We start from the raw sequence: 16,704 nt of genomic DNA, 5'->3' as shown, positions 1-16,704 counted from the left end.
TTCACTTGACCCGCCTCAATAAAGCGGCTTCCCCCACAGGGATCCATAATCTTTCAGTCACCGCTTGATGTGTGCGCATTCTAAGTGTGTTTGAAAGATGTTTTGCTATTGACTGACAGATATGATGTTTATCTTTTGTTTGTTTTTTGGGGGGATTTTTTTAGGATCCTTTCTCAGGGAGGCAGTGTCACGGTGAAAATCCTATCAGAGGCCTGCCATGGACGGGCTACTGAGATCAACACTCTGGAGCATGTTCAGGTTAGACAGACACCTCAAATTAAACCAATGACAAATAAAGGGTGACTCTGCGAGCTTTAAAGCTGCTTCCAGTTTCTATGCTAAGCTAAAAAGTAAAACTTTTCTTTTAAAGCAACAAAAGGCTACTTTTCACACACAGTATAAATTGATATTCTCCTATATCCTTGTATTGTGGTTCTGTTATAAATGTGATTTCCCTGCCTTTGTTTCCCAACCATGTTCCCTGTTGCCCTTGACAAGATACAAATCTAGAAGAAGCATTCAAAACTAAACTTCTGCTAACAACCGGAGAAGCTTGAAGATTTCATACAAATTCCTTTTGCAGTTTGTGTGTCGTGTTTTATCTGAGAATAGAAGAGATAAAAAAAGGATCATACTGTGATGTGTAATGTCTCGGCTGTGTCATTTGCAGAAAATGGCAAAACTGTGTGTTCTTGAGCACAGGCGCATAAAAATGTGTTTATGTTTGACTGTGTCAGCAGGCATATGTACCGTACATGTCTGCATACATGCACATTTGAGTTTGTATGAGTTGTCTAAGGTTTGTGAGTATGTGTACTTGTGAAATAGCGAAGAAGGAGCGAGCGAGAGTGTGTCAGCATGTAAATTGAAAAGGCTTCATCTTTGCGGCTCTGCTCCCTGGCAGAAAGCGTGGGTCAGGCCATCGCTGCGAGGTGTGATTGATGGACGTGTTGCCGTGGTAACACGCCGTAAACAGGAGCAGGCTGTCAGTCTTTTTGCAGCTTAGCGGCTCTCTGTGCGATGTGCCATTGTCACACCAGATGTGCTGCTTGTGATGAACAGGGACAAGGAGAGTGTTTACTCAGTGGGAATTGGGGGGAACATACACTTATTTAAATCATTTTGCTAATATGCCCCTTAGTCATTTTTGTTATTGTGTCTCTGTCTCTTCCTGGTTCCTGCTTTTCATTGTCTTCATCCTTGGTTGGCTGTGGCAAAATCACTGATTTGTCCATCTGTCCTGTGCACACAGCATCTCAGATAATTCCCATTAGCACTGCGTTGCAGCCTGTCCTAAGTTACTGGCCTAATCAAGTTTTTTTCATCCTTGTATGGTCTTAAATTTGAATTGTGATTACACTAATCCTTTTTAAAGCAGTGTTTGACATTTTGTAGAAAGCACTTATTTGCTTTATTTCATAGAGTTATAGCAGAAGAACAATCCCATCCTCATGTCTGTGGTAATTTTAAATCTCCTATCTGCAGCAGGATAGCTTGGTTTAGTTTAGACTGAAAATGGAGGAATAGCATCTCTGGCTTTGTGCAAAGGCAGCAATATTGACCAACCAGCATTTAGAACGCACGCCAAATTTACCTTATAATTTGCGCTACTTACAGTATAGGTGCTGCTTCACTTTTAAAGTAAATATTTGAGTTTTTAATCTGTAAAATATGTTTAAAAATCGAGGACCAGTCTAATAAATGTTAATACAACACACTGTAAAGTCAAGGGATATAAGAAATGTAAAGTTTTTTTAAATGTATTTGATCATAATTCCAAAGCACCTGGGTTATCGATGGAAGGCAGTTTACATGCTGCCCTGGCTTTGTCCACCCACTTGTCAAATAAATCCAACTACAGTATCTATTTCACACCTCCCTCCTTTTCTATGTCCTGCCACCTGTCTCTCAACAGGTGAGAATGAGCATCTCTGCTGTGTGTCGTGGTGACCTCTCCATAAGCCTGGAGTCTCCAGGCGGCACAGTATCATTGCTGTTGGGCACACGGCCCAATGATGATTCCACTGCTGGCCTGAAGAACTGGACCCTGATGACGGTCCACTGTTGGGGGGAGCAGCCAAGAGGCCTCTGGACACTCAAGGTGAGAGAGAAAACTTACCGCCAATAGTTGGCGGTTGATAAGTTTTTATCTGAAATTTTAACACTTTTCTTCACACTAGGAACACCTACAGTAGCTGTTCCTCAGCTGTACGGTGTGTTTTTGTGCTAATTGGCACATTTTGGAATATTAAAAGAAGATGGTGAGCATGGTAAACATTATTCCAGCTTAACATCCCCTCTACTGCTTTTGACTTATAATCCATTAAATAATTTATGCTTTACTATACTTATTGACCTCTCTGTACAGCTTCCTGTATTTCTGAGGTAATAACTAACACAGCTAGCTTACAAAAAGTACCAAAGCAAAGCTCACCTACTGATTTTCACCTACTCTCCTGGAAACCCCATTTCACATACCTTCTCCCGTGATATAGAAATGATTTGCTCAGCTTCACTCTTCCAGTAGCTGTGGTGTATAGACATTTAAAAATAGCCCAGCCCAGCACAGCTCAACTCAGCTTGGTTCAGTTCATTTTGCCATAGCTATGTGAATCATCCGCTACTTTCATCTTCGAGCTTCAGCCAAGCATGGCAATCTTCATTTTCCTCCCCGCACTCTTCTTTTCCTTTTTTTCTCTCCCTCTCATAGATGTGGTGATGTTTGATATGGAGGAAGGAGCTAAAATGGAAGGGAAATTAAGATTTGAAGGTTAAGTAACCCTGGCCAGGTTTGACAGACACAATACTGCCAACGTCTGATTAGAATCCATACTTGCAGACAGTAGTGCGCTAAGGTCATTTACTGTATATACGTGTGGGTGGTAGCAGCTAGTAGAGGTGAGGGGGCTCGGTGTGTGTGTGTGGTTGTGTGTGTGTGCAAATAGGCATCAGTCCTTGTAAACAGTTGGAGGTTTATAGAGAAAAAGCTGTGAAGATGAAAGACACCCACCCCTTGTCCTCTATCACCTGTCTTTTCCTTCACTACACACATACACACACTCTTCCTCTCTATCTCTTCGTCTCTGTGTCTCTCCCACGTCCTTGTACAGATTTACTGTCCCCTCTGTGACCAATTACCAGGGCCCAGTGTGTCACAGAGACGGGGAGGAAATACAGTGAAGCCGAGCCCAATAACGGTGCTGCTGCTCATTACCGGAAGGCCGAGACAAGTCATTGTGATGCTCACAACAAGTATTAATGCTCACATCTGATGTGACACATTCCTTAGCACACCGCTAATCAGCACATACACACACACACAAACAGATTAGCTTTTAGCTTGTTGTCAACTTCTGAGATTGGAGTCAGATACACACAGTTACAAATGGAGAAAATAAGATGGACTGTAACGGCGTACACACCAAAAAACTGCAGTTACAGATGGAACATCATGGTTTGACGTTATGTTTAACCAATGCTCTATTTTGAGCTGTTTTAGTCCAAGTGGCCTCTGTAGATCAAAGACAAAATCACTTTGTATATGTTCTTATTTGATAGACAACAAGTAAAACTTCTGTTTCCTGACATGAGAAAGAAACTGAGCACAAGCACTGCTAACAGAAAAGACAGAGGTTACAGATGGTAGAGAGAGAAGAGTGAAATATAAAACAGAGGCCCTGGAAAGAGACTTTAACTGGACTACCTGCTGAATCAGTGTCTAAAAACTCAAGGCCGGCGTGAGGGGTGGGGGTCTGTGGCGATTGTATATTGATTCGTCATGATGACAATTGTCAAAGAGCACCATGGTGCTGCTGGAATAAAAGCTGGACTCAAGAGAAAAGGGAACAATGTGTTATGGCTCGAGGCTCAGCTGACCTTCCGGCGCTTTAAAAGAGAAAACACCGAAGAGCTGGAAATACACTCACTCTTTTCATATCTGCTCTCCCCGTGATTGCTCTACCACCATCTGTGGCGCCTCAATTTAGTTCAGTGCTTTCACTGCTGATCAGAGACAAGGTTCTAGGCAGTATAGAAACCTAGCACACATTAGGGTGCAGCATGCATTTAAACCGGAGTCTCATGATTAATACCATAATTTGACAACAATCCTGTATTATCATCAGTATCTGTGACTACTATTAAGGTGAGTTCATAAGAAGATAAAAGTAAAGCCTTCCAGATAATATGTTGACCCTTTATCTCCTTGATCTTTCCTCATCCTGTCGCTATTTCTTATACTCCTGTTGCTCTTGCACTCTACATTTTAAACCCTCTCTCTCTCTCTCACACACACACACACACACACCCACCATACATCAGCCCTGATGTGCAACCACAACCAAAGATGCTCTTTGGGATTGAGATCTGGTGACTGTAGATGCCATTTGAGTACAGTGAATTCTTCATAATGTTCAAGAAACCAATTTGCGATGATTTTTACTTTTGTGACATGGTGCATTATCCAGCTAGAAGTAGCCATCAGAAGATGTAGGCGGTGGCATTTAAGCAACCCTCAGTTGGTACTAAAGGCCTCAAGTTTGCCAGGGAACTATCCCCCATACCATTACCCAACTGGCACCAGCCTGAACCTTTGATAAAAGGCAGGATGGATCCATGCGTTCATGTTGTTTATGCCAAATTCTGACCCTACCATCGAATGTTGCAGCAAAAATGGAGACTCATTAAACTAGTCATTGTTTTCCCTATCTTCTATTTTCCAGTATGGGTCAGCCCTTGTGAATTTTAGCCTCAATGTCCTTTTCTTTGCTGAAAGGAGGGGCAACCAGTGCGGTCTTCTGCTGTTGAGGCTCATGGGCTTCAACGTTCAACATGTCGTGTATTCAGAAATGCTCTTCTGCAAATCCTGGTTGTAATGAGTGGTTATTTGAGTTACTATTGCTTTTCCATCAGCTTGAGCCAGTCTGGCCATTCTCCTCTGACCTCTGGCATCAACAAGGGATTTTTGCCTAGAGAAATTCTGCTCACTAAATACTTTCTCTTTTTCAGATAATTTTTACAAGATTTTCACGCTTGTGCGTGAAAATCCCAGTAGATCAGCACTTTCTGAAATGCTCAGGCCAGCCCATCTAGCACCAATAACCATGCCACGTTCAAAGTCACCTAAATTACCTTTCTTTCCCATCCTGATATGGGGACGTCTAAATGTATTGTGTTGCAGCCATGCTAATGGATAATTACACGGGTGACATCAAATGACCAAAACTCACAAAACTTCCAACAGAAGTAAAATGGCCCTAAATGACCAGAATAAAAGGGTTGTTTCCCTGTCTTTACCCGGGGGCTCATTTGACTCATATTCAATCAATATTTGGAAGGTTATATTCTATAGGAAAAGATTCAACAAATCTCATCATCAGCTGTTTTGAGTGGAATTCACCAAAAGTAAACATTTTAAACACTAATTCATGAGTTAGAGTCACAGGGACAGCGTTTCAGATACACATTGCTGTCCTTTTCAGCATGGAGCCCCACCCATGCTGCCATGTCTACAGGAAGTGTGTGTGTTTGTGTGTGTGTGTGTGTGTGTGTGTGTGTGTGGGCAAGGTGGTAGTCTTTGACCAGACACATCTCTGATACCCTGAGGACTTTGAGACTTAATCTGACTGTGACTAGTACTGCTGTAGGAAAATAATGGCACTATTTATCCACTGTGGGAACACACGCACTCGCACACACACACACGCACACACACACACACACACTTGCTGGCCGTGACTGACAGATCATATATTTACCATCATTTTCCCTGATGCTTCATCTGGAGTCACTCATGTTCCTCCCCTCTTAACTCCCAAACAGATTACACAATTTAGGTCAAGTTCTACATTTGAATATGTCATTACACATTTTCTTGAGACATTAAACAAACTTGACGTTCATATTAAACATATTCAATGGCTTAAATACTGGTTTTAATTTTTTTTTAAATTTCTGGTTTTCCTGACCCTCTGGTAAAAATCACAATATTTGTCACAGTTACTTTTATAACAAGTTGTATTTTAAGACAGCTGCAGTGTGAAGATGTACTAATCAAGTTAAGTGAAAATGTTATAATAATAAAACTTAAAGTACATAATTCAAAAAACAGGTAAAAAAACTCCAAATCCTTTATAAATGATAGTGACTTATCACATTGAAAAATAAAAAAAACTAAACTCTAGCACATATTCTAGCACAGCCTCTGTAGCTGCTACAGTGGAAACACACTCACACACATTTTCTCACACGCATGTACTTTCACCCAAATCTGCACGCACACATGCACACACACACACAAACATGCACTCTCACTTGCTCCGGCCTAAGGTGAATTTCTAGAGGTGCATATATTTGCATATATCTGCATGTTTAATAAGTTTGGGGAGATCAAGCGATCTGCACAGTCCTTTGTGGGTATTTCTTTCTTTTCCTTTTTTTTCCTGTCAGTCTTTTTGGAGGGGGTTGGGCCTCTATGTAAATATCACCCACTGTGTGTTGGCACCCATCACAGATGGTCTAGTGCCAGGGCACCCTCTGGGCACAGGATACCTATTTCTGGTCGTCTTCATGCTTTGTATGTGACTGTAGAGAATGTGAATATGTTTTGTTTGTGTGTCTGTGTGTGCGTTACTCACACTATGTGGCCCAATATCCATTTACCCACTACTTTATGTGGACTCACCTTCCTCATGGGGACCAAATGCTGTTCCCCATCTCGTGCATGTGCACTCACTGTGATATAGTGTATAATTGTATGTTTTACCTCGGAGCATGTACACACTTCTTTTCAGTTTGCAACATATTTTTGCATTGTTTGTTCAGTTGTTTGTGTCTAAACGTGCTGCAGTGTGTGAGCCTGTATGCGCCTGCATGTGTGTATCTCCCAGCGTGTTACATGGCTGTGATGGCCCTGTTTTGGATGATTGATGTGTTGGAGGGAGCAGCAAGGAGCTCAGGTTGGGCCAGAGCCTCAGTCTGACACACTGCTGCTTTCCCGCTGCTTTACATATGTAGACGCAGCAAGACTCCTCCTCACCTCCCATCTGACACTGCCTCCCTCTCCAACACAGCCAACACTTGCAGGTTCCTTTTAGGGTTTTATTTTAAGGCTTGTGCTTCTTCCAAGAAAGTAAACCAAATGGTGTACTGTTTTCCAGCAACTTCCTTTTTCACATTTCACATCTGATAATCACACAGTACAAACCCGACTGAGGTGCTGGACAATAAATGAATACTACAAATTTATTTACACTGTGAAATAAATAGTGTTAGCCTCAGTCTGATCTCATAGGAAGTTTGTGGTGAATCCTGTAAGTACAGTAGCCCAACGGAGGGTTTCACTCTGTTGACTTCCCACATTAAGCTTAGTGGAGACATGGTCAGTTCTACAGTGCTTTCCACTGGAAGAAGGCTAAATTGAACCAGATTAGACATCTGCTATATTGTGTATATCTTCCATATAAGTACATTTATTTTATGATTTTTTTATCCACATTTAAGTTCTGAGGATCTGTGTGCTTTTCCAGCAAAAAAGTGCAATTTTAGTAAAAACACACAATGTTTGTCAATGTTGTTTTAATCATTTAGGTGTCATGCAGTGTGTAAATCTATCAAATACATTTTAAATATATATCACTATCACTCAGTTTACAGTTGATTAGGTACCCCTACTGGGGCTAAAACGAATGCAGTCTAATACAAAAGCCGTGCAACAGTTGCCCCTTTAATTATACCGTTATCATGAAGTCATAAAGCCCAAACATAGATACTTCTAATAAAAATAGAAGCCTGATTTTAAAAAGTGTAAAAACTGGATTAACATTATAAATAACAACATAGCAAATTATTTGTTTGCTGTCCCTACCTGCATTTCTCAGCCAGTTTAAAACTAAGCAGTTTTGTTCAAACTGACATCCCATTTTCCCCATTACTGCAGAAAATTTAAAAAGGTTTCCTGTTAAAAATCGAACTTTAGGTAATTTAAAATGTGAAGAAATGGGATGAATATATAAAAACCCCTGGAGGAATAACTTAATTTTGTCTTTACCTGTATCTATATGTGTCATATGTCGGTGAACTTCTCTTCTGAAAAGTTCCTGTACAGGTGCTGGCTAGTGAATCCCCTGCTGCCGATTTGAAACTGCAGCATTTTGCAATAGAAGACTGCAAGCTACCTTCCAGGTGTTTTAATGTAGAGCAGGGTGCCGGTCTGTAGTCAAACTTGGAAACAGTGGAATTGCTGTCTTTTCGTATTACTGTTGTCTTTCAAACTCCTCTCTCTGTTTGTCTCATCTTTCATGCTCACAGTATGCTGATTTCGTTCTGAACTCCTTTCTCAGGCTCATCCTCTATCAGTGAGTCTCATTTTCCTCTCACTGACATTCACTCGATTTGATATCCTACCATCTCTCTCCCCTATCACTAATCCTGCCACCACTCTTCTTTTTTTTTCCTCTTTGCATTTTCTCTCTCTGGCTTTGAAATCCTTTCCCCCTCTGTTCCTCTGCTTCTGCTAATCCTTTCATTTTCCTTGTCTCTCTTTTGTCTTAAAGCCAGTTTATTATCTTCAGTCTTTATGCTCTGCTTTTTTCTCTGCTCATACTTCTCATAGCTTTTATTTGACTGTAGTTAAACATCATTATTATCTGTAGAATATAGTACAAGGATGTAGTATAAGGATGTAGTACAACAACTGTGTCCTTTCTTAGAAATGTTTTGAGCAGTAATTAGTAAAAGGTGCCTAATTTATATAAAGGTAACATATGTTCATGGTTGATATGATGGTATGATATGATACATGGTATTGAAAATTATTTGGTAGATGCGAAGCCATGCCATCCAAGAAACACGAAGCATATAAGAAGTTCAGTTTGTCAGGAGAGTTACTTTATGTAAATAGAATAAGTTAAATTTAAAACAATCAGGCTAATCAAAATATTTGACTCATGAGGTTTCCCAGCGACAGCGGGGTCACAGCTCAGAGAGTCATGTTGACCCAGTAGAAAGGCATGCTGGGAGGCTGAGAGGCATGAGAGGTGTATCGATCCACCTGTAACATCCAGCTGTTTGTTTACCAACAACAAATCAATGCAGCACTCAGCCGGGGGCCGCCATGCTCGGCCTCTGGCCTGAACTCACACAAACCCTCTCTCTCACACAATCGCACACACACACCTACGAGACTACACAAAATGTCTGGGCAGCTGCTCTCACAAATGTGAAGTGTATATATGGTGGAGTCTGTCTCTAAACTAAAGGAGTATTTTTGGGAAAGAGAAAATATCAAAGCAAGGTTGATATTTTAGTTTTTTATTCATAAAAGTTGATCATGTTCTCATGTCCAGTTCTTTAGATACTGACTCACTGACTTACTTGCTGGGATACACACAATATATGTACAGGGTTTTTACTTAAGTGTTTGCACTTTTGTGTTAGTAGATGTCCAGAGCAACTTCTCTGCCTGTCCTCCGACTCAAATGTTGATCTACCAGCAGCAACATTCGGCCATTTGTGCTTTGACAAGTGGAGACAGCAGTTGACAGCACAAGACCTCCAATGTTTCCAAGGCTTAGCAGGATTAGCTTAAAAACATGTTTTCACTACTACAATTTTGTATTTATTCATATACTTATCTTCAGAATTGAGGAAGAATACTAATGTTGAAATAATGTTCAAGTGAGATTAGATCTTTTTATTCATATTATTTTGTCAGCTCTGTGGTATCAGATTCATGACTCAGGCCTGACTTGAGCCTGCAGCTCTTTAGTTCTAAGATCAAATGACAAGACCTCAGCCTATAGTCACAATTTATTATGAGTCTGGTTCCACAAATGGATCCCTGAACAGAAAAAAAAAAATTTCCTTGGTCATGGTCCAACAAATAGTCAATCGTGTTTCTTGACCATGATATGGCAAGAAATTATGATATGGTAATAATTAGTGTGTCCTGATCTTGACATTAAGTATCCCGGGTTTTTCTAAATATACATGATTCCAGTTTCCTGAGAACTCTTTACCTATTTGCGGTAGTCTCCAACCGCTGTCCACACTTTGGTTTTTCTTATTAGAGGGTTTGATGGTTTGAACTGAAGTAAAACCATATTAAATTGCCAATAGATAAATTCTACATTTATGAAGGAAATTTTCTGATACACATGATCAGTTTTTTTTGTGTGGGTAAAATAATGCCCCTGCTGATGTGTTTGATTCCAGGTGACTGACCACAACGGCACAGTGAGGAGCTGTACACGGCCAACTAAAGGGAAAGCAGCCGGAGCCTTGCTCAGTGCTACTCTCATCCTTTATGGCACCTACCGCCCACACAAGCCAACACTAGGTATGTGCAACTATTACCCACTCACAGTAATTTGAGCACATGCAAACTGAGGTGAGCTTGGAGGCACGGTTACATTGGATATTAGACATAATTATGCACTAAGCGTACTTTTAATAAGTCAGATTAATCAATACTTCTGTTCTTTAAAACGCATGGAATGAAGAAATTAACTATAAGCAGAAGTTTGAATTGCTCTAGCCTGAGCATGTTTTTAAAGTTTTCCTGCAGAACTTACTAACTTTCCACTCCCACCACCACCTGCCATTCACCTGCCTTCTCTGCTCTTTTGGCTGAGCAAGTCAGTCGAGCCACTGACCACAGGGACTGTGATGTGTAATTACAGCCTGACCCCTGACTGTGCCTCCCCGATCCCACTCCCCTCACCACGGTGTGTGTCAGCCTCCCCAGTGCCAATGACCTCAACACATGCACACACACAGACCTCGTTAGCCACACTGGCACAAACCCACAGCACCGTCCTCTATGTCCCTGTCGTCGGTTTTCAGGTTGCTAGAATCACCGAGGCATGCTGGGAGGAAGACACAGAACCACAGGGGTTTCCAGGGGTCATGGAGGTCCCGCTTTATCACGGGCTTTTGAAAGATAATCAGAAAAGGCAGGGACTTTAACAAATGTGCTGATAAAGTGAGGAAATTTGATAGATGAGTTTCAAACTTTTAAAACTGTGTTGTGCTTTATAAAATGAACTTTATAAAAGTTCCAAGGAAAAAGGAACATTTTTTAAACATAAAGATATTCAAGCTCAGTTCTGAATACCTAGAAAGAAATGGAAAAGTCTTGGAATTTCACCTAAGAGACAGAGTGTGAATTCTGTCTATCTGTTTCTGTGTGTGTGTGTATGTGTGTCTGTGTGTGTGTGTCGTGCTCTGTTGCTCTCTCGTCTCATTCTGTCAAGATGCTGATCTCTCTGTTGAGAAATCAATGGCTCGCCCCCCTCCTCCCCTCCCTCTCTCTCCATCCATCCATGTATCCCTCTCCATGCGCCTGGATCTAACCCAGGTTCAAGCTGTTAGTCAATCTGCTGTCGACACACACATACACACACACACACACATAGAAACACACTACTCATTCACATGTTTTTTCAGTGTTGCTGGTTCTCAATCCTATCCCTGGTGACATCGTACTGCAGTAGATTGCTACCATAAACCTCAACCACAGCCATAATAACTTGATCATTACCTCCAGACATGTTCCTGTTCTCCCGCAGAATGTACAGTACAATTAATATTTAATACAAAGTAATACTTTCAAATGTTGGGAAATACACTTAATTGCTTTCTCACTGAGACTTAATTGAGGATGTTAATACATTCTCATGTCTATGTGTTAATTATGTAGCTCGAGTCAGCAGGCTATTAACTTTGCATTGGAAACAAGACAAAACAGTTTTGTAATAAACAAATAATGCACTTGTTACATTTGGTTATTTATCCTATGCTTTTATTTTGAGAAACTGGCCAGTAAGTGATGCATATATTTGTTGATCCTGCAATTTGTGGACAGTGACAATTCCCATGCCACAGAAAATACAGTTGAAAATGTGAATCACATGCCAAAGACAATATCACATGTGGACTGCAGTTCACTCAGCGGCACAGTCAGTGTGGCAGTATCACATGGCCTGGTGATACAGGTGAACAGCTTCTATAGAGCTGCTGATGGTATGCTGACTTTGTAGCTTTAGACAGAGACAGACCTAGCTGTTTCCACCTGCCTCCATTCTTTGTGCTAACTTAAGCGAACCGTGTTAAACCGTCATGTTTATGGAAAGACATCAGATTGGTCTCCTGTAACTTTGCATTCTCACATCAGTCTTACTTATTCACCTTTTTTATCGTGAGCAAGCATATTTTCATGAGCTGCAAAGTGGCACTTAACACTACATGCCTCTCTTTTTGTGTTAAGGGCCAAACAATCACGACATCTGACGACCCCAAACCTTCCTCCGACATGTGATTCTATATTTAATTATACAGTAAACCTATGGGTGTTAACATGCTGCTATACCCTATAAGCCTCTAATAATTGGGAAAGGTATTCCATAAAATCTTGGTACTTGGCTGCAGGGATTTACTCCTAATTCCCCACCAATGTGAGACAGCATGTGTGAATGTACTTAAGTACAATTTTGGTGTATTTTTACTTTACTTGAGTATTTCAATTTTATCCTAATTTTATTTTACTTAACTGCAGTTCAGAGGTAAACATTTACTACAATTATTTACCCATTTAGCTACTGGTTACGTTCTCAAAGCAAAGATGATTCAACAAATGAATCATATTGTATTATTTTGGATTAACTACCTGTTAGATCATAATACTGTCAGAATCAGCTCCACCTTAACCAGTGGTTGTTTTTATTATACTAACTCATTCAAACTTAATTGAGAGTAAATTATTAAATATAGCTTACTGTAGCTGCTGGGTTAAAACTACTACTAATGACATTGGTTATATCGTAGTGGACATGTTTCCTAATGTAATTGTTTCAGAAAAACAATAACTCTGCAGTCCACTTAAATCGTTCTCCTTCAGCATCCTCCATGTCTGTTTTCTGCCAGTTACCCTGCCGATACCACACAGAGAGTTTTAGACTCATGATGTGTAGGACGAAACTGCAGCTCCAGCCTGGGTGTCTGCTTGTTTCCCTGCCTCTGTATGTGTGCTTGGCCCCATGTGTGTTTGTTTGGTGGCTGTGCGGCAAGTGAAGGTAAATTGCTGTGATTATGTGGCAGTAATTGAACAGGGATGGTGTGTTTAATTGAGTTGTTGTTTGCTGATGTTTCTCTGTAGTAGCAGGAGCCGCCGTGCTGACAGGTGCCTCGTCTCGCCTCACTGAGATGAGAGTTTTTTTTATATACCGTCACGTAGGCTTTGTTGTGTCTTTCTTAACTGCATTTTTGTGTGCTTTTGCCTTAATAGTGGTTTGTTTGGCTGAGGGGTGTGTGTGTGTGTGTGTGTGTGTGTGTGTGTGTGTGCGCACGCACATACATGCGGGGGTTTTACAGTTTCAGCAGGTAGAGGGAAGTGTGGGGTTTGTGAGAGGGTTCTCTGAGCTCTGCCAAGTAATTTATAAACATAATGTTTATAAAGGTTGTATAGTTTTAAATGTTTGTGTCTGTTTCTGTGTGTACTTGTCTGTCAAAGTGGGTATGTGTGTTTTTGCTTACGTAGATGTGTGTATGAGCTGTATATGGGCGTGAGAAGCAGACTGTGCATGTGTTTCTTTCATTTATGTGAGTCTGGATCAAATTGTGTGTGTTTGGGTGCTGGTGTGTATGGCATGCATTTTGGTTGCTTGCATGTGCTGTTTGTCAAAATATGTGTGTGTGTTAACACACATCTTATCTGTGTGTGTGTTTGTGTGTGTGTATGTGTGTCCGTGCATGTGTGTGCGCATGTGGCTCTATCTGATCTGCCTCCTGGGCTCTATGGCCCAAATCAAATGGTAGGAAACATCAATTTCACCATCCCCTTTCCTCCTCCTCTTTCTCCTGCTCCTTCTCCTCCTCCCCTTTCCTCCTCCTCTTTCTTCTGTTCCTTCTCCTCCTCCCCTTTCCTCCTCCTCTTTCTCCTGTTCCTTCTCCTCCTCCCCTTTCCTCCTCTCTCCTTAAATTATTTCTCCCTCTTCCTCCTTTCCTTCCCTCCACCTCCTCTCCTCCTTCTCTCCTCCCTTCCTCAGTGTCTTGCTCTTTGTGGAGGTGTGATTACAACCCTCCTCTGAGCACCAGTGATCTGAGAGTTCACTGTGTGTATGCATGTGTGTATCTGCATGTGTGTGTTTGGTGACTGGTTGGTGATCTGAGCAGCCTGGCGCTGGGTATTGTGCGGCGCAATTCACGGACGACATCTCCAGATGAATGCCTCCATTCACAATTACAGCCTCTCCATTTGCTGCAGCCCTCACCGCCTTGTTGTTGTCTTCTACTTCTTCTTCTCTGCAAAAAAAAAGCAATTAAAGCAGGACAAAAACAAGCTAGAGCACAAGCAGTGTACCTGGAAAAAGAAAAAAAAAACAGAAAGGGAAGGTGTGTAGGAGTATGTGTGGGGCGGTGATTCTTCAGTCGGGGGTTCACACTATCTCAGTTTTATTCCAGAGAAAAGCCTCCGGGATTTATTTGAACATTCACGCATGAATGCAATCTCCTTTAAGAGACTCACACAAGGACTCAGTGTCGGATATATATTTTTGATTTTCCTCTTGTACTCTTAGTGTGCTTGTCTTATAGTTCCATCCTTAAAGGGATCAGATTTCCTTCACAAGCATAGAAAGCTGAGAAAACCCCTTTAAAGTGAGGACATTTTGGTACTGCTGCTTGAAAGTACATGGTTAGGATTAAAACTATGATTTATGGTTAAGATGAAACATTAGCACACCTTACAGAATGTAAATGTAGCTGTACATCTAGGTTGTTTTTTTTACAACATAAAATTAATTACAAAGTCACATATAATGGCAAATGCATTTTTTAGCATCTGATCAAAATTAGCAGAATATATGTATTTTTAAATTTCCTAACAAAAACAAACAATAATGTAAACTATAAACTGATTTATCTAATCATTAAAGTTATAAGCTATATTAAAAAGTACAATATTGTCTGTAAAATTGTTTTTTTTTATGAGATTGTGTTGTCACTAAGCACATATTCTCTGACTCACAAGTATCGCATAGTATTTGACCTACTTGTTTGTCATGCATGTTTAAAAGCTATTATCATAAATGAATGGCCATTGTTGCTATGTCTTAAAACAACTACGTTCATCTCTTTATTTTGATTTCCACACAATTCCTGTGACTGCTTTATAAAAAATACACCAGTTGCTTGCTGGTGCAGTAGGAACTCTTTGGTTCGCATTAGCAAAGCACTAGGAATAAAGTATACTATATAGTAGATGAAATCACTAAATGTAATTACATTTAATAAATAATAAAATAAATGTAATCATTTAAGAGCTATTGCTGTATAAATCTCATTATTACTTATACTATAATCAAAATCAAGGATTTTAATTGTACTATATGAAATTGTTAAAACAAAAACGCAAACGCTGAATGACCATTTTCTGTTTTGTATTCTTTTTTTTTGTTTGTTTGCTTAATAACTGCATTTTCATTTTAGCTACACCTTGAAAAAACTTGAAAAAATGTATTTCTATGTCTGAATGAAAACACAACCATTCAGACAGACGGAGCCGAACAACAGTTTAACAGTAGTGCTTTCTTTCTTTCTTCAGACAGACCCCTGCGGAGCATTGTGTCCATGGGGTTGCATCACCCCATCCCTACAAACGGGGTGTACCAGAGGGACCGTTACCCACCTCTGGACCTGATTCAATGGGTCTACAAAATGGAAAGAGACAGGAAGGTGCGGAGTGCTGATATCACCATCCCACCCAGACGAAAGGTACAGTACTGTACCCAGAGCTTGAAAACACACATTTCACACATCACACGCAATGTGATTTACTGTTCCAATAAATCACTTGTGCCGCCTAATTTCCTATGGATTTCAATTTCCCTCTGGACAAAGCTGCATTGATCAACTTCAGGTGTAAGGATGTGCCAGGCGTTGCTCACTGTGACACTGAAGAATGACTCACAGATCTCTACTATTTGTGTGTATGTGTGTGGGGTTATGGAAGCAAGATTTGAGCAGATGCAGCATTTCTGTTTAGAGCTGAAGTCACCGTGGAGCCTTTAGGTTTCAAATCCTTGATAGCATCTGAAAATGTCAGAATCATACAGATAGATATGTATCAGCTGAATCAAGAGTTGAGATATTGTTATTCTGATCATATCTGCTCACACGCTGGCCTGATTATAAGGAACAATTAAATATCAGTCTTGCTTCTCCAACAGTTGTTACTGGAGAAAAAGGACTAGGGTATAACTCTGCTTTGAAATAAGAGAACACTTTGTAGTCTACATAATCATCTTTCAGTGCTTGATCCGAAACTAATAGCTTAACTTTTTCCAGTCACAGTCATCGAAGCCTCCTGTGTCCTTTACGCTAACAGAAAGTGTGCTGCTGGACAACAGGTAGTTCTGTCTTTGTGTGTGTTGCTCTCCGACGCGTCCTTGCAGGGGTGCATGGTCCCCTGGCCTGTAGATGAGTTTTGAGCTTGTGTTAGGAGGCAACAACGAGGCTTGACAACATCTTTACCCCAAGTTCCTCCCCTAGAGGCACATCTGAATGGATTGTAGAGGCAAGGAGGAGAAATAAATTGAAGAAAAGGATAAATCGATGCTTGGCAGAGAGGCAAACAGACCTCCCAACCCCCGGCCCTAGACACACACACACACACATAAACAAATATACACACACATATACCGTGGCGTG

The 16,704-nt window shown here is 40.7% G+C and overlaps 1 protein-coding gene across 2 annotated transcripts in view; it reads left to right on the top strand.

The window, feature by feature from the left end:
• LOC137129789 (furin-like protease kpc-1) overlaps positions 1-16,704 on the top strand; it is a 156,390-nt gene that overhangs the window by 134,096 nt on the left and 5,590 nt on the right. For both annotated transcript variants that reach the window (XM_067509060.1, XM_067509059.1), the window contains exons 15-18: positions 165-258; positions 1,916-2,101; positions 10,213-10,336; positions 15,599-15,768. In XM_067509060.1, the coding sequence (XP_067365161.1) occupies positions 165-258; positions 1,916-2,101; positions 10,213-10,336; positions 15,599-15,768 (574 nt within the window). The remainder of the gene's footprint in view (positions 1-164; positions 259-1,915; positions 2,102-10,212; positions 10,337-15,598; positions 15,769-16,704) is intronic.

This window comes from Channa argus, chromosome 7, assembly GCF_033026475.1.
Source record: "Channa argus isolate prfri chromosome 7, Channa argus male v1.0, whole genome shotgun sequence".
NCBI lineage: Eukaryota > Metazoa > Chordata > Actinopteri > Anabantiformes > Channidae > Channa > Channa argus.
This window is presented reverse-complemented; position numbering and strand designations above follow the sequence as displayed.